This window comes from Pimephales promelas, chromosome 17 (assembly GCF_988280905.1).
Source record: "Pimephales promelas chromosome 17, fPimPro1.hap1.1, whole genome shotgun sequence".
Lineage (NCBI taxonomy): Eukaryota > Metazoa > Chordata > Actinopteri > Cypriniformes > Leuciscidae > Pimephales > Pimephales promelas.
The window spans coordinates 849,433-875,285 of NC_142785.1; the positions used below are offsets into that span (position 1 = coordinate 849,433).

At 35.9% G+C, this 25,853-nt stretch overlaps 1 protein-coding gene across 3 annotated transcripts in view; it reads left to right on the forward strand.

The window, feature by feature from the left end:
* The window catches only part of mpripb (myosin phosphatase Rho interacting protein b), a 57,346-nt gene that overhangs the window by 1,764 nt on the left and 29,729 nt on the right, over nucleotides 1-25,853 (forward strand). For all 3 annotated transcript variants that reach the window (XM_089121742.1, XM_039653683.2, XM_039653685.2), the window contains exons 2-7: nucleotides 5,956-6,033; nucleotides 7,707-7,772; nucleotides 19,816-19,967; nucleotides 21,461-21,545; nucleotides 22,674-22,848; nucleotides 23,857-24,247. In XM_089121742.1, coding sequence (XP_088977868.1) covers nucleotides 5,956-6,033; nucleotides 7,707-7,772; nucleotides 19,816-19,967; nucleotides 21,461-21,545; nucleotides 22,674-22,848; nucleotides 23,857-24,247 — 947 coding nt within the window. The remainder of the gene's footprint in view (nucleotides 1-5,955; nucleotides 6,034-7,706; nucleotides 7,773-19,815; nucleotides 19,968-21,460; nucleotides 21,546-22,673; nucleotides 22,849-23,856; nucleotides 24,248-25,853) is intronic.

A 25,853-nucleotide genomic window follows, 5' to 3' on the forward strand; every position in this document is an offset into this window, starting at 1 on the left:
GTTCAAAGCAACAATATATAAGGAATATAACCAGCCTGCGTTACGTTTCATGTATCACAGTTGAAATGTTTTGTTTCCATTTTGCTAATTAAGTTGTTTCAATATGTTATTTTTCATACAGATCTCTAAACTTCAACTTTTTACGACCATTTAGATTTGGGTCATTCCATGCCAACTCAACCAGAAGTGCCCGAGCCAATTATTTTTGATTTTGGTCATTTTTTGTCTGGTGAAAGAAATGCATAAATGAAGCAGAAAGCCAAAATATTAATGTCAGGGATGTGTATTGACTGAGTAATCCACTATACTGGAGAGAGGAGGGTCAAAATTACCGTTTTCATGTGAGATTTGGAGCCAAATTACAGGGATATAACGAATGTTGAAACATGAAAACATTGTTTTATTTCTACACAGAGATTGGTGTGTTTTATGCAATTCTGATAGAGGGAAACAAGATACATGTGTATTTACTGGTGTAAACATTATATGTATTCTATATCTTTAAGTGCAAAAAGCATCAGTTTAGTTTTCAGTAATGGGTTTCAAAGTTTCTGAAATTTGGTTCATTTGACATGTGATGTTTCAATGTTCTCAATGTTTCACACACACACTTGAGGGGAATATGTAAGAAGGCATTATTTTCTGCTAGAGCGCTTTAGAGGAAACTTTTAATTAAGCCACGGGTTATAATAACTAGTGTTTTTCAGGATTACAGGCACTTTATGAGTTTGTTGTTGGAGATTGTGAAATAAGTGGCCATCTCGATTCGCCACACGTTTTTAGATGTGTGTGTGTGTGTGTGTGTTAGAGAGATGAACTGAAGTTGGAGTTCATTTGACTATATTTCCATTTTTAGCTCTTGAAAGAGAACGATGAGAGGAAAAGTTTCAGACCATAAGGGTTTGTTGTGTGTGTGTGTGTGTGTGTGTGTGTGTGTGTGTGTGTGTGTGTGTGTGTGTGTGTGTTTAATTGATCCCATACTTGTCAAGTGACGTCAGCATCCTCCAGCTTGTGTGTGTGTTGTGGTTTGAGTGAGATTACCCGCGGTTAACCCTTTCTGTGCCAGATTCATAAGTCATTGTTATGGATTACATCACTCACTAATCCCGCTATGACCGTAAACCGTTAATAGCAGCTCTGATATTGTGTAACGCGTCAGTTTATTTTAGTTTTGACACCGTATTATCAGATTAGACAACTAATTACACCAAGAACATTCCCCATTATCTTTGTCAAATGGCTTCAAAGTTCATAAAGATATTGTGAAATAAATCCATACGAATCGAGCCGTTTAATCTTTATATTGATGAGCAGATTTCATTCAGGCTTTACAAATATATAGTCAAATCGAAAATGTATTCAGGCACCAGTTCATTTTCATTTCTGTAAGTGAGGAGAGCAAAATAAAGTAAACTGTGACATATTACACCCAAATATTCTTCAAATTTGGGAGCAAAAGTGATTCCTCCAGTTTGAGCTGATGATGTTGTGCTGAAGTGTGTTTTCTGCTCTTTTTACACACACACTGAACAACATGAAGCATTGCTTGGTCACTGGTTGAGCTAAACTGGTATTATGTAATTGTGAAATATTTAACATAATTCATGTGTGAGAGTCCAACAGAAGGACGGACAAAACCAGTCAAATATCAAACACTGATCTGAGAACTGAGTTCTGCTCATATTTATAAACTAGAGCCAATAAACTGATAATGTGAGAAAGTGTCTGAATAAATTCTGGTTTGACTGTACATGGTGAACAGAACCAGTGGTTGTAGTGATCTAAGTGTGACACCAGATACATTTTCAGGCGTGCCATAATCATAATCAAAGTAGTATATTCCAATCTCAATTGTTTGCATCCATTTTGCCGAAACTGATTTTGGACTTTCAGACTGTTTGCCTTCTTCCGTTGATGGGTGAATCACTGTCAAACATAGTTTACTGTCATACTAGTTTTCCAAATCGAGAGAGAGAGCCACTTAAAGGGATAGTTCACCCAAAAATGTAAATTCTGTCAAAAACCAACAACAAAAATAACGACTTTGTTCAACTATTCAGAGTTGACAGTTTTGGGTGAACAAACCCTTTAATCAGCCAAACGGTTGACCATTGTGAATCTATATAATGTATATGCAAAAAATCACAAGTTAGTTCCCTAACCTGTTCCTCTCTATCTCTCGCAGAGGAAGTTTAATTTGTATATATAGACGCTGATGTTTGAGTCGAACGGTTGCTTTGAGGAAATGTTGGCAGCGTGGACTTACCCAGGGGCAAATGCTCTCAAAATACCGTAATTTTCACTGACTTGTTTCTGAAGTGTGTTCAGTCTTGCCTTCTCTCGAGCGAGCGCTGTGGATCGACTCATATCTCACACAGCAGAACTGTGGCAGTGACTGTCAGTTTTCTAATAATCACGAATATTTGCATTATATTACAGCATAATAATAATATATCCACTGCCGTTCAAAAGTGTGGGATTATTACTATGTTTTGTGTTTTTAAAAGTCTCTTCTGCTCACCAAAACTGCATTTATTTAATTAAAAATACCAAACAGTGATATTATGAAATATTAAATGGCTGTTTAATACAGTAAAGTGTAATTTATTCCTGTGATCAAAGCTTTATCATCATTACTCCAGTCTTCAGTGTCACATGATCCTTCAGAAATCGCTCTAATATGAGGGTCTGATGATCAACACACAGTTATGATTATTATCAGTGTTGAATACGGTTATTTACAATTATTTTTTCAGTATTCTTTGATGTTTTGGGTGGGAATTAGGGATGGGCAACGATTAATCGCGATTAATCACATCCAAAATAAAAGTTTGTGTTTACATGAATGATCTGTACGTGTGTGTGGTGTGTATAATTATTTTGTATATATAAATACACACACATGCATGTATATATTTAAGAAAAATGTGTTCTTAATATATCAAATATTTATATTTATACATAACATTAATTATGTATAAATGTATAAAGTATATACATGCAAATATTTCTTAAATATATACATGCATGTGTGGGTATTTTTATATACAAAATAATTATACACACCACACACACATATATCATGTAAACACAAACTTTTATTTTGAATGCGATTTAATCGTTGCCTTATCCCTTAGGGAATATTATATGAAAAAAGAAAAACTATTCCAGAAGAAGCTCGATGCAGAAATGGAAACGCGATGGTATAAATCCGTCTGGCTACATTTCGTCTTGCTTTTACACTTGTTTTTCTTTACTTCAGTGTCCAGCCCGCATGTTAAAAATGGAAAGTTGCCTCATCGCAGCGTCCCGGTGTGATTCCCATTCCCATGCAGAGGCGCTTGTGAAAGGAAGTGTGTGTTGGGAAAGTGGATCAGAGTTTCCCAGAGGTCGAGCCCACTTCTGAGGCTGTGGTTCGGCCCGGTGGGTGTTGGATAAGTTTAGACGGGGGGGTGAAAGTTCAGGGCGAGTGTGTCCAGCACTGATGGGGAGGCGGGGGTAAAGTGGGCCGCTGGGATGAACCTGGGAGGAAATTGGGAGTTAAACGTGATCCGTGAAGCTGGAGAGCGGAAGTGGCCCTTCAATGTGTGGAGGAAAACACTCGGGTGTGTCTCGACTCTCTCTCTCACACACACACACACACACACTGATACCGGGTCACAGCTGTGTTTTGTTTTACTTCCAATCCCCCATCTCGTCCGAAGAGGAAAAGGGCTAAATTTGGTCCCTAGGTTGTTTGTTTGTTTTTTGGGGGGAGTTTAACAGAAAAAAAGAAAGAAAAATAGTAAATAAAAGTGTGGCTTAACAAAACAATGAAAGTGCGTAGTCTGCATGATTAAAGATGATTCATCAAATTTAAAACTTAAAGCCAAGGTCATGGGTTCGACTCCCAGGAAAAGCAAAAACTGGTAAGAATGTAAATGCGTGCCTTGAAGTGCAATTTAAGTCGCTTTGGATAAAAGCATAAATGTAAATGCTGGAAATAAGATTTAGCCTGTGTTGTTTTAAAGACGTAGGGCTGGGTAATCGGTGTCGAAACCGGTTCCTGAGCGATACTTCGATACCAGTTTTATAAACAGATAATGTTATAGCAGAGGCTGTAGTAATTTAATTTAAACCCCAGGTATCCTCTGTTGTTTTAAAGCCATGTTTATGGGTCGTGATCAACTCATATGTTCAGTATCTTAAAGCGATAGTTCACTTCAGAATCAACATCTCCTGATAGTTTACTCTCCTCCACGTCATCCGAGATGTTCATGTGTTTCTTTCTTCAGGGGGAAAGAAATGAAGGTTTTTGAGGAACACACTCCAGGGTTTCTCCATATAGTGTCTTCAATGGGGTCCAACGGGTCAAAGGTCAGATGTGAGTTTCAGTTCAGCTTTAAAGTGTCGACGCGATCCAGCCGAGGAATAAGAGTCTGATCTAGACAAACCAGCGACATTTACAACAAAATACACACTTATATACTTTAACCACTAATGCTGGACTTGCAGGAGCTGTGATGCGACACGCATTACGTCATCAGGGTGAAAGGTCAAGCGGGACGTAGGCGGAAGAACAGACCCAGGGTTTACAAAGACTAAGTCAAATGCCATTTACAAAATAAGGTAAAACGATTTTGTTGTAAATGTCGCTGGTTTGTCTAGATCAGACTCTTATTCCTCGGCTGGATCGTGTCGAGACTTTGAAGCTGCAATTTGGACCTTCAACCAGTTGGACCCAATTACTTAGGTAACATTTCTATGTAGGTTTGTAATCAATTTGCATGAATGGTCTTGATTGGCTGAGCAGCATCTCTTAGCTCCGCCCTCAAACACTGTAGTTTATCTGCGACTGGGAGCGTTCAGGCTCGTGTAGTTCGTGTCGAGAAGACGCTGTTTTCTGAGACTGATACGGTGAAACCCACGCCATCGTATCACTGTGATCAAGAGCTAAGATTCAGATATGATGATGAGCGTTTGCTTTCTGACCAATCAGAGCAGAGCAGCTCTCAGAGAGGCGGGGCTTAGAGAGACTGAGTCTTCAATGGAAGCGTTTCAGACGCTGAGAGTAATAAGGTGATGTGCAGTGGAGATTATGAGGAAATTAAAGCGTTTTTGCATGTAAGCCTATTGTAGGAGACTCTAATTAACATTAGGAACCATTTTAGGGGCACTTTAACATTACAAAGTCCTTGGATGGATGCGAGAGTACAGAATATTCAATTCAGACATTTCAGGTCTTGGCATATTCAGTGAGAAGACATGATCATAAATCATGTGAATCGTTGAATAAGATGAGCTCACATTTTTGATCGCAGGTGAGACGCATATTACCTTTGAGGCAAAACATCTGCTCTATAGGGAAGCTTTATAAGCGTGCCCAGTCCTGCTTCAGCCGCGTCAGCTCGCACATGTGGCTCGGCTTCTGAAAGGGCTTTGGATTGATTTGAAATCTCCATTTTTCCAGAAAAATTATACCATTTTTACTATGACTTAAGCTTTTTCTAGTCGACCAATTAATAAGCCATAAATCATAATAATGCACCTTTAAAATATGTGAAATGTGTTATGAAAAAACATTTGAATAATTTATTGGTAATGTTTTCCGTGTTTCCGATACTGACTCGTCATCTCCGCCTATATGCTCGTTTCATACGGATTACATAATCAGAGAATATTAATTTTCCACTGGAATCTGTTCGTTCAAATGTAAAAAATGTCAAGCTTTCTATAGACACATTTCTCATGTGTGTGAAGCGAGTTTACGCTGAGTTTCGGTTCATTTATGATTTTACACGTTTTGTTGTTATTGTGAGTTTACAGAAATAAGAGTAGACCCTTCAGTCTTATGAGCAAAAATGATGGAGTATTTAAAGTTAAATGCAAGTGACCACAAAATGTTCCTCCACAAATGACTCCAATATGCACCGTTATTGATTGAAGATGTGTGATTATGTTCTGATGTTGTTGCAGGCCAAGCCGATCTACGGCGGATGGCTGTGTTTGGCTCCCGAGGGAACGGACTTCGACAATCCCATGCAGAGATCCCGGGTAAGAGACGTGACGTTACGTGTGGGGAAAGTTGTCGTCTGTTTGCGTCAGTATCTTGACATACACTCTACACTAATAATAATAATAATAATACATTTTATTTATAATGCGCTTTTCTCACACCCAAAGCGATGACACGGTAAAAGACAAAAAAAAAAAATGCAATAATAAAAAAAATATACAAAATTTAAATATTATTATATAAACGGCCCATTTCAAATGTTTATGTGCTTCACACTTCAGTGTAATTTGTATGCATTTTAAAAACGTACACTCTTATTACTGAAATGCAAACAAAAAAGAGAGAAAAAAGCACTTGTAAACATTTGAAATGGGCTGTTAATAATAATAATAATAATAATACATTTTATTTATAATGCGCTTTTCTCACACCCAAAGCGATGACACAGTAAAAGACCAAAAAAAAATGCAATAATAAAAAAAATATACAAAATTTAAATATTATTATATAAACGGCCCATTTCAAATGTTTATGTGCTTCACACTTCAGTGTAATTTGTATGCATTTTAAAAACGTACACTCTTATTACTGAAATGCAAACAAAAAAGAGAGAAAAAAACACATAAAAAAAATTAAAATGGGCTGTTAATAATAATAATAATAATACATTTTATTTATAATGCGCTTTTCTCACACCCAAAGCGATGACACAGTAAAAGACAAAAAAAAAAATGCAATAATAAAAAAAATATACAAAATTTAAATATTATTATATAAACGGCCCATTTCAAATGTTTATGTGCTTCACACTTCAGTGTAATTTGTATGCATTTTAAAAATGTACACTCTTATTACTGAAATGCAAACAAAAAAGAGAGAAAAAAGCACTTGTAAACATTTGAAATGGGCTGTTAATAATAATAATAATCATAATTACATACAATTTTCTCAGAATTGTGTTAAATAAAGTCCAACATGATTTAAAGTTGCGATAGCGTGTTGTATCATAATTGAGAGACGTAAACTCGCAGTTGTGAGATAAAAAGTCGTAATTATCTTTTAAAATAAGTCCACCTCGGACAAAATGACTCAATATTGATTTGTGTCGATTGTAGGATAGTGATAGGCTTATGTTTAATGACTGAGTTTGAACAAACAACGTACTGATTTTTACAGACACTTGGTTTATCCACATCCACATAATGTCTTTAAATCTGTCGTTTGATTCATTACTTGGCATATGTCAGTAATTTCATTTGATTTGATTTTTATTTGGGTGGGACAGTGCGTATTGATGAACGTACAATATAAGTTGACGTAAATGCGCCGGATTTAGCACAATGCTTATTTCCGTCCATAGTCCCAGACATAGAAAAATAATCAAAAAACAACCGGAAAATTTAGGCTGTGATGAAACCAAATATAATCACAGATCTGAATTATGTTCATTTGTCAATAAATGCTCATATATGCTATTAATTTATTTCATTACTTAGCATATGTCATTAATTTAAGCTGTGATGAAACGGTATAGCTACAGATCTTTTCTACTCTATTGTGACGTATATCTGAAAAAAATGCATGGTTTGGGATATTGAGGTAACAAATGTGTGCATTTGGAAAATAGATTGGGTGAATTTTAATTTCTTTTTGACTATCAATTGACATTGTATATTTGAGTGAATAAGAATGATCTTTTCTTTGGATGCAGAAATGGCAGCGGCGCTTCTTCGTCCTGTACGAACACGGCTGCCTGCGCTTCGCACTGGACGAGTCGGTAAGCTGTCCGTTCTTTATACCTTTTGATCACACATTTGCGATCTGTCAATTGAATTGCTCAGTTGAGAGAATATATTCATGTTCTTCAAATAAACCGAACCAAACGCCAACCTCTGTGAATCCTCTCCAATTAACAAATAGTGCTGGGCAACGATTACAGGGTTTCTGCGGAGTCATAAAAAGTCATAAAACGTCTTGAAGGAGTAGTTCACTTTTAAAAAAACTTTTTCTGATAATTTACTCACCCGCATGTCATCAAAGATGTCCTTGTGTTTCTTTCTTCAGTCGAAAATAAATTAAGGTTTTTGATGAAAACATTCCAGGATTTTCTCCATATAATGGACTTCAATGGGGTCCAAACGGTTCAAGGTCCAAATGAGAGTTTCAGTGCAAACTACAAACTGTTCAAAGGGCTTTAAACGACTCCAGACGATGAATAAGGGTCTTATCAAGCGAAACGATCACTCATTTCAAAAATAAATAAAAAAGTTAAAGTTTTATAAGCACAAATGCACGCCTTGCTCTGTTCTGTGATGAGCGTTCGTGACTCGCCAGTTCAAACTCAAAATGAACAAATCTTTTTTCAAGTCATGACTCAAAGGGTCCTAGATAAGACCCTTAATCATCCTCTGGTGTCGTTTAAAGCCCTTTGAAGCTGCACTGAAACTCTCATTTGGACCTTGAACCATTTGGTTCCCATTGAAGTCCATTATATGGAGAAAATCCTGAAATGTTTTCATCAAAAACCTTAATTTCTTTTCGACTGAAGAAAGAAAGACGTGGACATCTTGGATGACATGGGGGCGAGTAAATTATCAGCAAAAGTTTTTTTAAAAGTGAACTACTCCTTTAAATTTAATAATTAGAATTTTAAGTCATAAAACGTCTGGATTTTCCACACCAGGTCATAAATTACATTTAGCCATATCTAAAATTAATATGCTCATTCAATCATTATCGCAATATAATTTTTTCTATATATATTAGTATATTAAGTGCACCATGAAATGTGGGATATATTTGAATTGTATCGTATTATTAGTGTACTGTAGTCAGTATTTAATGTGTTTATTGTTTTTCATATATTTCATTAAGATACGTGCCATCAAAGTCAGGCAACACAAACCTGTTTCAAGACTTGAAACAATATCCCACATTAGCAGATGCAGAAACTAATTCATTAATTTTCCAATAAAGATATTAATTTTGTTAAGGAGAAATGACAAATGTTTGAATGTTCTGCTTCATATTTGTGAAATGTTCTGGTGTTTGTCATGATACGTTCTGACAATAAAGAGTTGTTTAAAACCATAATTAACGCTCTGGTTTCTACAACTTTCAGTTAGGAGCAAAAATCTGCCTTTAAACTTGAAAGAAATAAAGATTTGACATTTATCGTGATAATTATCAGTTTGTTACTACTTTTAAAGTTAACTTTTGAAAGGAAGTTATTTTTCGTAATTTGTTTAGGGCATAAATATAAATCATAATGGTCATTAAAAGGTCGTAAAAAGTCTTAAATTTGACTGACTAAACCCTGCAGAAACCCTGGATTAATCGCGATTAATATCGCTTTAACAGGAAAAAAACACGCAAAATTCCAGTCTTGGTTAATATACTCGTCAACACAGTCTTAAATAAGCCTAAAATGTAATGAAAAGTGTGATGATAACAGCAGCCGTACGTGTCTGTCATTTAAAGATCGCTTTATTTGTAAGAAATCAGAATTTATAGCAGTCGGGACTCTAAAAGATTATCAGTGTTATTTTACTTTTGATTACCTTATTCAGTTTCTGTAGTATTGTCCCTTTATTTGTGTCTTTATTATTTTGTATACATTTTTGCTACTTTTTTGGAAGATTGAATTCAAGCTATATTCTATATCATCATAAAAACCATTATCACAAATAATCTTGAAATATTGTGATATTTATGAAATATCACTCACCCCTAATGTATATACTGTAGATGCATTTATAGACCATTTCACAAGATGTAAACAACACTGGTCCAGAAGCACTTCCTGTTTCAGTTTTTTAACACTACATAAAAGCTGGGATAAAATACAACCAACAGAACATTTAAAACTGAATCAAAAAGTTCAACAAACATCTTTAAGATGTTTTCTTTACATGTGAAATAAAGAAAACAGTTACAAACTGAAACAGGAAGTGCTTCTGGACCAGTGTTGTTTACATCTTGTGAAATGGTCTATATGTATAATATTTATATATAATATAAATGAACACATTTTTCTTAAATATATACATGCATGTGTGTGTATTTATAAATACAAAATAATTATACACAGTACACATATATATGATGTAAACAAACTTTTATTTTGGATGCAATTAATCGTTGCACAGCACTAAAAAAAAACATCCCTGAACTAAAATAATCCATTTTGAGATGAGACGGGCCGAGGCCGGCGGACGCGATGTGAACTCGCAGAACGCGCTCGAGTGTGTGATGAGCCGACTCGGCCGGTTTGTTTCACAGGAATGTGACACGGGTGACCAAATGAGCTGGCTGATCTGCCCGGCGATTACAGCGTTTGCATGTAAACACTGAAGCCCACACACAGGCTCGGCGCTGGAGAACGAGAGCCGCCGCGACCCCTGACCCCATCGCTCACGCTAGCTTGCTTATGCTTACTACAGGAATGCCCATCACAGCGGTGCAATTTATCATTCTGCTGAGCAACACGTGGCAAACGCCCATTTCCCTGACTGGAGTCGCATCATTGTCCAGTCTCCTTCCTTCATTCATACAGCGCTTTAATAGTTTCACAGCAGAACAGACTTAAGTTATTGTCCAGATAAAGATTCACTTCCGTTGCACAGATCATTAGTGATCAACTCAGTGTTTGTAACAGAAAACAGAACGTCTTTAATGTGTTTTCGCCACTCATTCGCACAACACCAGTGTTTGGAGTTCGAGAACGCAAACTGAGACCGGTTCCAAGGTGCGAGCGTTGAAACATTGTGAAAAACGTCATCATCTCCGCGTAAACTTCAAAAACGTGAACATGTGAAAGCGCTGACGGCGCACATCACGTGTTAGTCTATACACACTCAGAAAAAAGGTACAAAAGCTGTCACTGGGGCTGTACCTTTTCAAAAGGTACGCTTTTGTACCCAAAGGCTGCATTTTGGTACCTTAGTGGTACATATTAACACCTAAAATGTACATATTAGCACCTAAAATGTACATATTGCCACCTAAAATGGACATTAGCTCATGAAATGGACATTAACACCTTGAATGGACATATTAGCACCTAAAATATACATATTAACACCTAAAATGTACATATTAGCACCTAAAATTGACATTAGCTCATGAAATGGACATATTAACACCTTAAATGTACATATTAGCACCTAAAATATACATATTAACACCTAAAATATACATATTAGCACCTAAAATATACATATTAACACCTTAAATGTACATATTAGCACCTAAAATATACATATTAACACCTTAAATGTACATATTAGCACCTAAAATATACATATTAACACCTAAAATATATATATTAGCACCTAAAATGTATATATTAGCACCTAAACTGTACATATTGCCACCTAAAATGGACATATTAACACCTTAAATGTACATATTAGCACCTAAAATATTAGGGCTGTATTCAACCAAAGAAATCCTTAGTCGACCAAAGTCGAGTCCTGCTCAACGATTAGTCGACAAAAAAAAAACAAACAAAAAAAAAACCGTGATGTTTTGATTAAACATTTTTTAAACAATTTTCATTGAGCATTTATAAAACAACAACGAAAAAACATCACAAATAAATAAAACTATAATAATAATACAATTCTTTGAAAATTAAGTGATTTTTTAACTGCAAAAAGTGAAGAGCTCTGTCCTAGGTCTACAGTCCCAATCGCGCACCTGACCACACCACACGCTGCAAAAAATATAACTGCTATCTCCCACATAATGAAAAATCCCAACAAAAGCTCTCGTTTATACAGGCTTTATATTCTTCTTTACTTTCAAAGCTATGGGTTAACTTTAGTCCTGACGATCAAGGCGTTTTAAACAACACTCAAAAAACCCCAAATAACTTAAAAACAATCCTATAATAGGCTGTAGGACCGCGTATAGGTTTATTTTCGTTTTGTTGCATTATTTAGGCTATTTTCAAATGCGTCAAGTGTACAAATAAAAACGAAAACATTAAGAAAACACAATCTATTGAGTCAGCATGATATAGCCGTTAAAAGGCTGCTCACGTCTTTTGCGCGCTCAAGTTCGATTTTAAATATAGACGCGCGACTTGTGCGCTCATAATGGCAACGTGATCGCCTCCCTCCACAGTCTTGTCGTCTTTGTTTTAAAATGCAGCCAGACAAAAGATTTATATTTCCTGGACATTTTGTCGACTAAAGCCAAAACAAGCAGCGTTCTAACTGAATGAATACAGCATCCCTTACCGAGCGCGAGCAGCAGCGCAGTCAGCCACAGGTGCGGTTCCCGAGTGTATTATGTGTGTGCGCTAAACTGTGGCGCAGTTACAAAAATAGCCTAAATTAAAGCATTTTAAAGTTGGGGACAAAACATAGGCTAATTATATTTAGAATACAGTAATAAATAACTGCTTATAAATGAATAAATATCAAGGAGTAAGTCATTGAAAAATTCCTTCTATTTGTAAAAAAAAAAAAAAAAATGCAACTGGTCGACCAATAAGAATGTCAGTCGACCACGACCGCATCGACCGATTAGTCGACTAAACGACTAAAGTTGACAGCCCTATAAAATATACATATTAACAATTAAAATATACATATTAGCACCTAAAATATACATATTAACACCTAAAATATGTATATTAGCACCTAAACTGTACATATTAGCACCTAAAATGGACATATTAGCACCTAAAATGGACATATTAGCTCATGAAATGGACATATTAGCACCTTAAATGGACATATTAGCACCTAAAATGGACAAAAATTTATCTTTTGAAAAGGTACAGCCCCAGTGACAGCTTTTGTACCTTTTTTTCTGAGAGTGTAGGTGTGTGCGTTTGAATATGTGTGTGTGTGTGTGTGTGTGTGTGTGTGTGTGTGTGTGTGTGTGTGTGTGTGTGTGCAGGTGTGTGTCTTTCTCTACAAATTGACCTAACACAGAGTTGTGCGAGATGAGGGAGGACTTTGTTTTTATTTCCAGTGAGTAGTGAAGACAATAAAAGCTAGTTCAGGGCAATACAGGGTTTCCTGCCATTGTTTAGCTTTGAGAATGCTGTCAGCCCTCTTCTCTTTATAGTCTTCATCTAGTTTCAGGAGATTCTGTTAAATTAGCTCAAGAATTTAAGCAACTATGTTTTATTTGTGGCACAGAAATCATGTGCTCAATGTTTTTGAGGATTACAGAAACTCTTTTTCATGTTATAGTATTGAAATCTGTCGTAAAGGCGGCGTCATTCTTATGATTTAGGTTATAAGAAGCTAAATGGGTTTTCATGAATGTCTTATTTGATTGTCTCTTCTCCTGGGAAGCTTAGAGTCTGTTTTACTACGATATATATTGAGATCTTCTGTTTTCTAAGTGTAATTTCTTTTCAACTCATTGAAAAACACAACACTTCACAACACAACACACACGTTTGTGAACTGTCTTTTGGACCTTGAACCGTTTGGTCCCCATTGAAGTCCATTATATGGAGAAAATCCTAGAATGTTTTCATCAAAAACCTTAATTTCTTTTCGACTGCAGAAAGAAAGACGTGGACATCTTGGATGACACGGGGGCGAGCAAATTATCAGCAAGTTTTTTTTAAAAGTGAACTACTCCTTTAAAAGTCGTGCGAATAATGCAAAAAAAAAAAGTTGTATAATTTAATAGAAATGTTGTTCCAGTGAGCCTGACCCGGCTAGTTTTTAAAGTGTGCTATATATAGTCAGTGTGAACACAAGTTGATTTAGACTCCATATAAACGGCAGTCTCTGATGTCATCATGTCTCAGTACGGCTGCGGTCGTTTCTGATCCCGCAACTCGAGTCTGCCGGTGAGCAGACATTCATCGAGCTCTCATAAACATGATGTGCGTTCAGCTACGGTCTTGAGGAGAACTATTTTAATTGTCCGACTGAGATGCTCTTGTGTGCTCGGGATCCCAGTATGCCCTTATTAGGAGAAACCACTGAGGACTGCTGGAGCCGGCGCTAAACTCTGAGAACGCTATCCTCTAAAACCTCATGAAATGTTAAATATGCTCTGAGATTCACGTTCCTCTACTACACCTACTTCCACAACTGGACACTGGGTTTACAAAACCAAGAGGAAATCAGTGACCCTACATTGCTTTCCCTGCTCTTCTTATACTGGACCACAAAACCAGTCACATGTCGCGGTAGCCCACAGTACATTGTGTGGGTCAAAATTATCCATTTTTCTTGGATATTAAGTAAAGATTATGTTCCTTGAAGATATTCCTACTGTAAATATATACAAAACATTTATTTTTGTGAGTGAATGCTGCACAATCGTGAGCATAAATGCACAACTTTAAAGCTGATTTTCCAGATTTTCAAATAGTTGTGCATCAGCCAAATATTGTCCTATCCTAACAGGCCACATATCAATGGAAAGCTTATTTGTTCAGTTTTCAGATGACGTATACATCTCAGTTTCAGAAGATGACCCCTGTGACTGGTTTTGAGGTCGTATCTCCTGAACAGCGTTCGCTGTCGGCCACGGCAGGGATCGCCAGGTGTTTATAGCCCTCAGGTATTCCTGAGGTGGGAGATGTACACAGGTGTGTTTTTACAGCGGGCACGGCACGTCTGGGCACATGTTTACTGTAACACAAGAAAATGCCATCGCTTTGCTATTTATTTAGCCAATCTTCAAAAAGCTTGTCTGACTGTTTTTAATCCTCCTTTATCACCAACTGGAAACTGTTGAGCTTTGCATCATGGGCTGTTATGGTGCCGTTCTTTTGTTGTATTTTTTATAATAATAATAAAAGTTAATGGGTTAAGCTCCAAAATGACTAGATGCCAACCATAAAAGAGGTCCATATGACTCGTGGACTAGATTTCAAGTCTCCGGAAGTTACACAATAGATTTGTGCGAGAATGTAAAGTAGTAGATTGATCCAGATTGAAAGCTGGCGTTACATACTATATGCTGGGTAAAATTATCCTGTGAAATTTATGGTAATAATGATATATATGGAAGCTTGTTTCCGCCACAGAATAAGACATTTTAAAAGACAAATGCAACTTTTTATCTTACATTTGTGATTTACATCTTTATGTCACAGAATTGAGTGATATAAAGTCAAAATTATGAGACATTAACTCGCAATTGCAAGAAATAAACAATTCTTCTTTTTCTCAGAGGTGCATTTATATCTCACCATTGGGACTTGATATCTCACAATTCTGACTTTATAAATCGCAATTGCGTGTTATAAAGTCAGAATTATGAGATATAAACCCTATTCTGAGAAAAAAATAACTTGTAATTTTATGATATAAAGTGGGAATTGCCACATCCTGAAAATTAAATACATTTGAATAGTTTTATAATAGTGAAAAATTATTATAAATGGTTAATTTTTTTTGAAAATTTTATTTTAGTTTTCAATTGAATTTTTTTACATTTTATATATATTTTTTTTATTACACGTATTAAGGCATGATAAGCAGATGCATTAACGACAGTGGTTTAATGACCCGATTTATACTCTGAAAAATTATTATAAATGGTTATTATTTTGAAAAATTTTTTTTTATTATTTTTGAAATTTATTTTTTACTTAATGTTTTTGTTTAATTGCACGTATTAAAAGGCATGATAAGCGTATGCATTAACGACAGCGGTATAATGACCCAATTTATACTGTGAAAAATTATTATAAATGGTTATTATTTTGAAAAAAAATTCTATTATTTTTGAATTTTATTTTTTATTTAAATATGTTTTTAAATAATTACACGTATTTAAAGGCATGATAAGCAGATGCATTAAAAACAGTGTTATAATGACTCAATTTATACTGTGAAAAATTATTATAAATGGTTATTTTTTTGAAAAAAAAATTGTATTATTTTTGAAATTTATTTTTTACTTAATGTTTTTGTTTAATTGCACGTATTAAAAGGCATGATGAGCGTATGCATTAACGACAGCGGTATAATGACCCAATTTATACTGTGAAAAATTATTATAAATGGTTATTATTTAAAAAAAATTCTATTATTTTTGACATTTTTTTTGTTCTTAAATATGTTTTTGTTTAGTTACACGTATTAAAAGGCATGATGAGCGTATGCATTAACGACAGCGGTATAATGACCCAATTTATACTGTGAAAAATTATTATAAATGGTTATTATTTAAAAAAATTCTATTATTTTTGAATTTTAATTTGTACTTAAATATGTTTTTGTTTAATTGCACGTATTAAAAGGTATGATAAGCGTATGCATTAACGACAGCGGTATAATGATCCGATTTATTCTGTGAAAAATTATTATAAATGGTTATTATTTTGAAAAAAAATATATATTATTTTTGAATTTTAATTTGTACTTAAATATGTTTTTGTTTAATTGCACGTATTAAAAGGCATGATAAGCGTATGCATTAACGACAGCGGTATAATGACCCAATTTATACTGTGAAAAATGATTATAAATGGTTATTATTTAAAAAAATTATATTATTTTTGAATTTTAATTTGTACTTAAATATTTTTTTGTTTAATTGCACGTATTAAAAGTCATGATAAGCGCATGCATTAACGACAGCGGTATAATGACCCAATTTATTCTGTGAAAAATTATTATAAATGGTTATTATTTAAAAAAAATTCTGTTATTTTTGAATTTTATTTTCTACTTAAAGTATGTTTTTGTTTAATTGCACGTATTAAAAGGCATGATAAGCGTATGCATTAACAACAGCGCTATAATGACTCAATTTATACTGTGAAAAATTATTATAAATGGTTATTATTTTAAAAAATTCTGTTATTTTTGAATTTTAATTTGTACTTAAATATGTTTTTGTTTAATTGCACGTATTAAAAGTCATGATAAGCGTATGCATTAACGACAGCGGTATAATGACCCAATTTATTCTGTGAAAAATTATTATAAATAGTTATTATTTAAAAAAAATTCTGTTATTTTTGAATTTTATTTTCTACTTAAAGTATGTTTTTGTTTAATTGCACGTATTAAAAGGCATGATAAGCGTATGCATTAACGACAGCGCTATAATGACTCAATTTATACTGTGAAAAATTATTATAAATGGTTATTATTTAAAAAAATTCTATTATTTTTGAATTTTAATTTGTACTTAAATATGTTTTTGTTTAATTGCACATATTAAAAGTCATGATAAGCGTATGCATTAACGACAGCGCAGCTCACAGGGCCGATATTTGAGTGTGTGGGCCTCCTCTCTCCCCTGGGTGTGTGAGGACCTCGACGGGCCCCTTCATCACTGGCCCTGGGACCACATTCCCCCCCAAAGACAGTCCTGCCTCTGGCTATTTGCTCTTCCTGTTTTTCTTTTTTCCCTCCATGCATTGCCTCATATGTTCCTCTCTTATCTAAAGACCCTCAAGAGCCCAAAGACCTCGGCCCAGTGCTGCGACCTTCGACACACACCGCTCAGATTATTGTTGTGCAGGACAGCTTCGGGTTTCTTCTTCAATGCCCTTCTGGATAAAATAATATAAAAAATGAGTAATCTGATACATCTAGGTTTTTATCATGATTTGTGGTGGGAAAAGGGGGATTAAAATGTCAAGCGAGTCCAAAGACCTAGCTGTCGAACTTCGGCACACACAGCTCAAATTATTCAATTAATAATAATAATTATATTATTAATAAATTGCGAATTTAATGACTGTTTTGGGTTAGTTTTTAAATGCCTAGTTTTTAAAAATTGGTAATCTGATAAATCTAGGTTTTTCATCATGATTTGTGGCGAAACAAAGGGATAAAAATGTTGTGTTTTTCGTGGCCGTGCCGACGCAAGGTTCTTTGGGTAATATGAGCGGAAGACACAACAACAGAGTTTTTCTTCTCTTCCTCCCTGCTGCAGTTTATAACTGTGACACACTGTAATTTCCATATTTGGCATTCCCTGGAGTTTACTGGCAGCTTTTAATAAAACTAGATCACTTAAAATGGCCATAAAAGGAGCCAGGAAAAGACGGCACCTGTTTTACATCTCGAGTCTGTCTGATAAAGAGAGGTTTCGAGATGGTCGAGTGTGAATCTCTAAATCTGCGTATTTCGTCAGTGTTTCAGAGAAATAGTTTCTGTTCACCCTCACGTCCCTCCAAACCTGTTCCACTGGCTCCAAAAATGGCAAGAAAGGGCGACATATTTCAAGTTTATATAAGGGAGTCATTTTTATACACACCGTTTATATGAACCGAGAGACTGCTTTGTTAATGTTCACATTCTTTATAAAATCAAGTGACACCAGCATTTCAAGTAAACGGATAAAATCACAAAAAAAGCAAGATCTAATAATTACACTAGCATTCAAAAGTTTTTTACAGAAGTCACGCTCACAAAGTGTTTATGATTAATTCAATTATTTATGCTGCGTTTATGACTAAAAAATACAGTGAAATATTAGTACAATTTAAAAGTGTTTTGTGATACTGTATATACTCTGATGTTTGAGTCGTTGGCAGCGTGGACTTACCCAGGGGCAAATGCTCTCAAAATACTGTAATTTTCACTGACTTGTTTCTGAAGTGTGTTCAGTCTTGCCTTCTCTCGAGCGAGCGCTGTGGATCGACTCGTCTACGCAGACCGGATCTGCTTATCCGTTACATATCTCACACAGCAAAACTGTGGCAGTGACTGTCAGTTTTCTAATAACTGAAAATCACAAATATTTATAAAGGGGGAATTAATCAAACTGAAGTGAGTGGATGCTTAAAGGAGTAGTTCACTTTACACAAAACTTTTGCTGATAATTTACTCGCCCCCATGTTTATACTTTACTCGCCCCCATGTCATCCAAGATGTCCATGTCTTTCTTTCTTCAGTCGAAAATAAATTAAGGTTTTTGATGAAAACATTCCAGGATTTTCTCCATATAATGGACTTCAATGGGGTCCAAACGGTTCAAGGTCCAAAAGACAGTTTCAGTGCAAACTACAAACTGTTCAAAGGGCTTTAAACGATTCCAGACGATGAATAAGGGTCTTATCAAGCGAAACGATCGCTCATTTAATAAATAAATAACAAAGTTTAAGTTTTATAAGCTCAAATGCTCGCCTTGCTCTGTTCTGTGATGCGCATTCGTGACTCTCCTGTTCATCAAAATGAACGAATCTTTTTTCGAGTCATTTGGTTGATTCAAAGAACGAATTGACTCGGAAAAAGATTTGTTCATTTTGATGAATGAGTTCGAACAGGAGAGTCACGAACGCGCATCACAGAACAGAGCAAGGCGAGCATTTGAGCTTATAAAACTTAAACTTTGTTATTTATTTATTAAATGAGTGATCGTTTCGCTTGATAAGACCCTTATTCATCGTCTGGAGTCGTTTAAAGCCCTTTGAACAGTTTGTAGTTTGCACTGAAACTGTCTTTTGGACCTTGAACCGTTTGGACCCCATTGAAGTCCATTATATGGAGAAAATCCTGGAATGTTTTCATCAAAAACCTTAATTTCTTTTCGACTGAAGAAAGAAAGACATGGACATCTTGGATGACACGGGGGCGAGTAAATTATCAGCAAATGTTTTTTGAGAAGTGAACTACTCCTTTAAGACTGATATTGTTTGATATGAAGAATATATTACGGGACACTAGGGCTGTGCCGGTAAGCTCAAAAAAAATATTTTTCCGTGAATATTATGACATGAGTGGAGCACAAAGCTTTGCTTACAAAAGAAAGAGTAGGTTAGGTGGGGCGTTCTCCCGCTGCTCCACACACACTTCAGGAGTAAAGCAGGAATACAGGATGAGTGTGTGTGTGACCTCTGACCTGTGCCCTGTTGTCGCACACAGCCCAGCACGCTCCCGCAAGGCACGGTCAACATGAACCTGTGCAGTGACGTGATGGACGCCGAGCCCCGGACGGGTCAGAAGAACGCGCTGGTCATCATCACGCCCGAGCAGGAGTTCTACATCAGAGGAGACAACCGAGAGATCATCAACGGGTGCGCGAGCAGATTACAGCAAACTGATCAACCTCAGGCACTCAGGCACTTGTATTTAGGTAGTCTTAAAGGGATAGTTCACCCAAAAATGAAAATTCTGTCAGTATTTCCTCACCCTCATGTTGTTCAACCCCATAAGACCTTCGTTTATTTTCGCAACACAAATTAAGATATTTAAGATATTAAGATCGCTCCTGTATACTAGTCCATAGGCTTCTTGAGGGAATGACTCGAAAAGTCATTAAAGACATCGTTAAAATAGTCCAAGTGACTACAGGGGCTCAATCTTAACTTTATCAAACGACGAGAACACTTTTTGTGCGCAAAAACAAACAAAAATAACGACTTTATTTCAACTATTCACTTCCTTCTCCATGGGCCTGTAGTCAGTTAGCGTAGTGTGATTGCGTAAAGCTACGTCACACGTAGGCTCACTATTGGCCGACGCTGGTCATGTGTGTGATGCGTGTGACGTACAATAACAGAAGCTTACGCTATTAAACTAGTAACCTGACTCACGCAGAGGGAGAAATAAACCAATAGTTGAAATAAAGTCGTTATTTTTGTTTGTTTTTGCGCACAAAAAGTGTTTTCGTCGTTTGATAAAGTTAAGATTGAGCCCCTGTCGTCACTTGGACTATTTTAACGATGTCTTTAATGACTTTTCGAGTCATTCCCTCAAGAAGCCTATGGCCTAGTATGCAGGAGCGATCTTAATATCTTAAATATCTTAATTTGTGTTGCGAAGATGAACGAAGGTCTTACGGGGTTGAAACAACATGAGGGTGAGGAAATACTGACAGAATTTTCATTTTTGGGTGAACTAACCCTTTAAGGTCAGTGCACACAGAGTCCAAAACTTCCTTATGTTACAATAAATATGCCCTCATGTTGTCAATCATGCTTCAGATCATCAGCATTATGAAGTTCGCTCTAAATGTCTCACATCAACTCGTTAGTCAGCTAGAAAAAATAACACCAGAGAGGAGCATTTTTCTAAATATATACACTATAGTTATTACATATGCATTATAATCTTAATGTTCTTCAATATTTGATGCATATTTGAATAAATCTGGCAAGTTTTTATGACAGCCACCATTTAAATTTTTATATTTCATAAAATCTTCTGATTATAAAAATAAATAAAAGTGTAATTTAAGTGATTCATTCATTATTACCTTCATATTAGGCTAATGAAGCCTAGTAGGCTACAACTAGACTCCCATAGTTTACAGCAGTAGTTAAGAGATTTGATTTCCTTTAGAAAAAAATGGCATTTATTGTAATTGATATCCAAAATAATCCAAAATAATAAATCGAATCGAATTGCAAGCTTGTGAATCGAAATCGAATCGAATTGTGAAATTTGTGTCAATACCCAGCCCTACCTGACTGACACTATAGAAACTTGCCATTAAAAGAACCGAGTTCGGTACCCGACCCCACCGATGGGACGCGACACCAGCGTAACCTCTAATGTCTTTCACCAGATGGACTGAACAGCTCGCGGTTTATCCCAGAACCAACAAGCAGAATCAGAAGAAGAAGCGCAAAGTGGAGCCAGCGACATCACAGGTACGGGACGACTGGCGTCAGCCGCTGGGTTCGCCTGCCAGATCTGTGTGTGTTTTCCCAAAATCTCTTTATTTTTGTCCTACATGTTTTCATTTTTCTGGATTCTGATTTTTGTGTGTGTGTGTGTGTGTGATCGAAAAGGATGTATAATCAATATAATTGAGAACCTCATTTGAAAATTTGTTACATTTTCAGCAAAAATTAAAAATTTCAAAAACAAATCAGAAAATCTGTTTTCGGTTTTCTTTTTTTGGACTCAGTTTAATTTAATTTAATTTTAGTTATCAAAGTATATCTAATTAGTAGAATTAATTAAACTGAAACAATTTTATAATTCATTCGAAATATTTATGGCTAGGACCTGCTGTGATTTTTTTTTTTTTTTTTTTTTTTGTCTTAAATTCCATGTTTTCTATTATAAGTTTTCTGGATTACAATTTGACTTTTTATTTTTTAATTTTCAAAAACAGTGGTAATCAAATACATGCATAAAACATAAAATAAATCTTTTTTATAAATGTAATCATAAAATTTAAACAAGTTCTTTTATTTTTAACAAAGTGCTGCACAAGTTTGTTTAATTTAATGTTAATATTGTTAATGTTTCATGTTAATCATGTTAATGTTTAATGTTAATGTTTTTTAATAATGTTTCAACAACTTTCAACATGTCTCACATTATCAGTTTATTGGCTCTAGTTTATAAATATGAGCAGAACTCAGTTCTCAGATCAGTGTTTGATATGTGACTGGTTTTGTCCGTCCTTCTGTTGGACTCTCACACATGAGTTATGTTGAATATCTGTCAGCTGGTAAATTTAACTACACAATTAGAGAAATACCAGTTTAGCTCAACCAGTGACCAAGCAATGCTTCATGTTGTTCAGTGTGTGTGTAAAAAGAGCAGAAAACACACTTCAGCAAAACATCATTAGCTCAAACTGGAGGAATCACTTTTGCTCCCAAATTTGTATAAATTTTACACTGTATGAAGAATATTTGGGTGTAATGTCACAGTTTACTTTATTTTGCTCTCCTCACTTACAGAAATGAACTGTAGTGTCCTGCACACACTAGTAGCAATATCACTGATATCTGGTGTGTGAATAACTGTTGGTGTGACTGCAGGAGCCAGGCCCAGCGAAGGTGGCGGTGACCGGCTCAGGGATCCCAGAAGCGGAGAAGACGCCCGACTCCAGTTCCATCATCTGGCAAGAGGAGCTGCAAAGCAGAGAAGCAGACGGTTCCCAGACCTGGAGCTCCGGTGAAATACCAGCTCTCTGCTCACCGCTGCCCTCTGCAGGTGCGGGAATCCACACACACACAAACCCACACTAGCATCGTGAAGTCACTGGCTACGTTTACATGGAACCACATAATACATAAGTAATCAGATCGATGGCTCAATTCGACTGGAAAGCCTTCATGTTAAACTCCGTAATCGATCCGATTGAAAGGTTCGGTTTATTCCCTTTCTAATCCGTTCGGAGAACATGTAAACACTTGATCGCATTGAAAACCGAAACTGAAAGGACTGCGCTGGTGCAATGACATAGAAATAGCGTAATGACGTAGAAGTAGCGTGAAGACAGAAATAGCGTAATGACAGAAATAGCGTAATGACAGAAATAGCGTAATAGCGTAGAAGTAGCGTAATGACAGAAATAGTGTAATGACGTAGAAATAGCTTAATGACTTAGAAATAGCGTAATGACAGAAATAGCGTAATATGTAGAAATAGCGTAATGACAGAAATAGCGTAATATGTAGAAATAGCGTAATATGTAGAAATAGCGTAATAGCGTAGAAGTAGCGTAATGACAGAAATAGCGTAATAGCGTAGAAGTAGCGTAATGACAGAAATAGCGTAATGACAGAAATAGCGTAATATGTAGAAATAGCGTAATGACAGAAATAGCGTAATAGCGTAGAAGTAGCGTAATGACAGAAATAGCGTAATAGCGTAGAAGTAGCGTAATGACAGAAATAGTGTAATATGTAGAATCTCTACATTGCAGAGTATTGCAGAATCTCTACATTGTGCTATTTCTACATTACGCTCTTTCTATGTCATTATGCTATTTTTACGTGATTACGCTATTTCTACATCACGCTATTTATACACAATAACACTATTTCTACATAAACGCTAGAAATAAATGCTAGAAAAAGCATAGTGTTGTAGAAATAGCGCAATGTAGAAATAGCGTAAAAGTTTAGACGATATTCTAAAGATGGCTGCCGCTTGTTTCTCTGCATAAGGCCTATAGCAGCATGAACTCAATGGTTGCCCCATGGCTCTCCGCTATAGGTGAAGGGTCGATGATGAGCCGCTGCTCGGATCAGAGCTCAGTGAACGGTGATGAGGTGGATCGGATCGGGCTCTTCCACTCGGCTCAGTCCCTCGACCCGCTGTCTCCCACGGGCAGCTCCTCCAGCCGGCTCAGCGCAGAGATGGGGGGTGTCCCACGATGCCTTTCACCGACGCCCAGCGACCCCTTCCCATCATGCAGCAGCCTGCTCTCCAACGGCTCACACATCAGCGGGTCCATGAGCTCGCTGGACTCAGACGCCAGCACCGAGAGCCACCCGACCGAAGCCCTCGCACGCTCACACCGAGCTCTGCCCCCCCGCAAGCCCGAGAAACGCAGTCGACTCCACAGTCCGGAGAGACAGGAGTGTGTGTTCAGCTCGGAGAGAAGGTGAGCGCAGGCCGTTCTCATTAGTCCTCATTCTTATCTCGGGTCATTATGGGCCGGAATAAAAAAAAAAATCATAAGATCGTAGGACTTTTGTTTACACTTGAACCACAAACACACACAAAACAAAAAATGGGAATGGATCCGAGGAGTTTTGTGGTTTTGTGGTAACACATCCTTCCCTCACGGGTCAATTGGACCCCATAGGAATGAATGGAATGCTTCAGTACACATAGAAAAACCTAAAAATGCTAAAACTTTACCATTTTTTTTTCTAATGTCTACATGTGTATCTGAATGCATACTGACTTTAGGACCCAGCTCTTTTGCTCCATATACAGTTAGAGTCATGAAATATCATGTTAAGTATTTTGGTTTTCAACAAGAGGTCGGCAAAGATACCCAATGCAAGATATTTTGTGTAAGTTGAAAGAATGTGAGGAATGTGCTTAAATAATAATTTCTTGATTATTTATTGATTAAATCTAGTAATTTAAAGGTAAATAAAAAAAACTGCTAAAAAATGCTTTAAAAAATAGAGATAATATTATCAAAATGAAATAAAATAAGCTTTCTGGACAAAAAAAAGTAGTATAACTTTAGGGCTTCGAGTCATTTTGAGAGTTAAAGTCATGCTGGAGCCGCGGGATAAAACCACATGCGCCTTATTAGACCAAAAAGTGTTTAGCAGCGTGCTTTTGAGATGCAAGAGCATTATATCATTAATGTTGACGGTAAACACCTTCACTAAACATTATTGCTGCTTTGGGTTTTTTATACTGTCGTAAAATACTGAACAATTATTACTGTATTTTTAAACAAATAAATGCAGCACAAGAATCATTATTATTAGAATATTATTTGATTGTAAATTACTCAATATATATTATATACAATTTATATTTAGTTTATTTTATTTGAATATTTTTTAGTGTTTTTTTGCTTTTAAACACACTTCTTAAAAATAAATATTCAGTGCATATTAAATGCCAAATTACCGTTTGAAAAATGACTGGTAACAGGACTGTATTTTATGTAATAAAAAAAGATAATAAAAAAAAACAGGTAATAAATTCAAATTATAATTGGACAAATGAACAACTAAATCACTTAACATAAGTTATTAAAATATTTTTAGTTACAGTTATCAGTACAATGTTTTTTTAAAACTCCGTCATAAAAACATACTGTCAAAATAATTTAATCTTTAGCATATTATGTATGTAAGGAATTGAAAAAGGCGTCCATATTTGCTTTTCCTCTAATTATCACAGTTTTTCCAAAGCAAAATTACAAGACATTGAAAGAAGGAAGATCTGAGTATTTTCCACGTTAGACGACACGTTTAGCCCGTATTAAACTGAAATCCGCTTGTTTTGACTGTTAAATGAACAGGGAGTCCTGCTTTCCTCTTTGCTGTTTCTCTCTCCCATCAACCCTCAAACAGCACCTCTGACGCACTTCTCATTAAGACGGCTCACTTGCCCCCACGAGACGAAGAATTCATACAGACAGAACCAAACGCTCTCTACTCTGGTTTAATTTGGGTTTATGGGAATTGTGCCACTTTTTACCCAGCAGCCAATGGGACTGTGAGCAGTCATGTGAC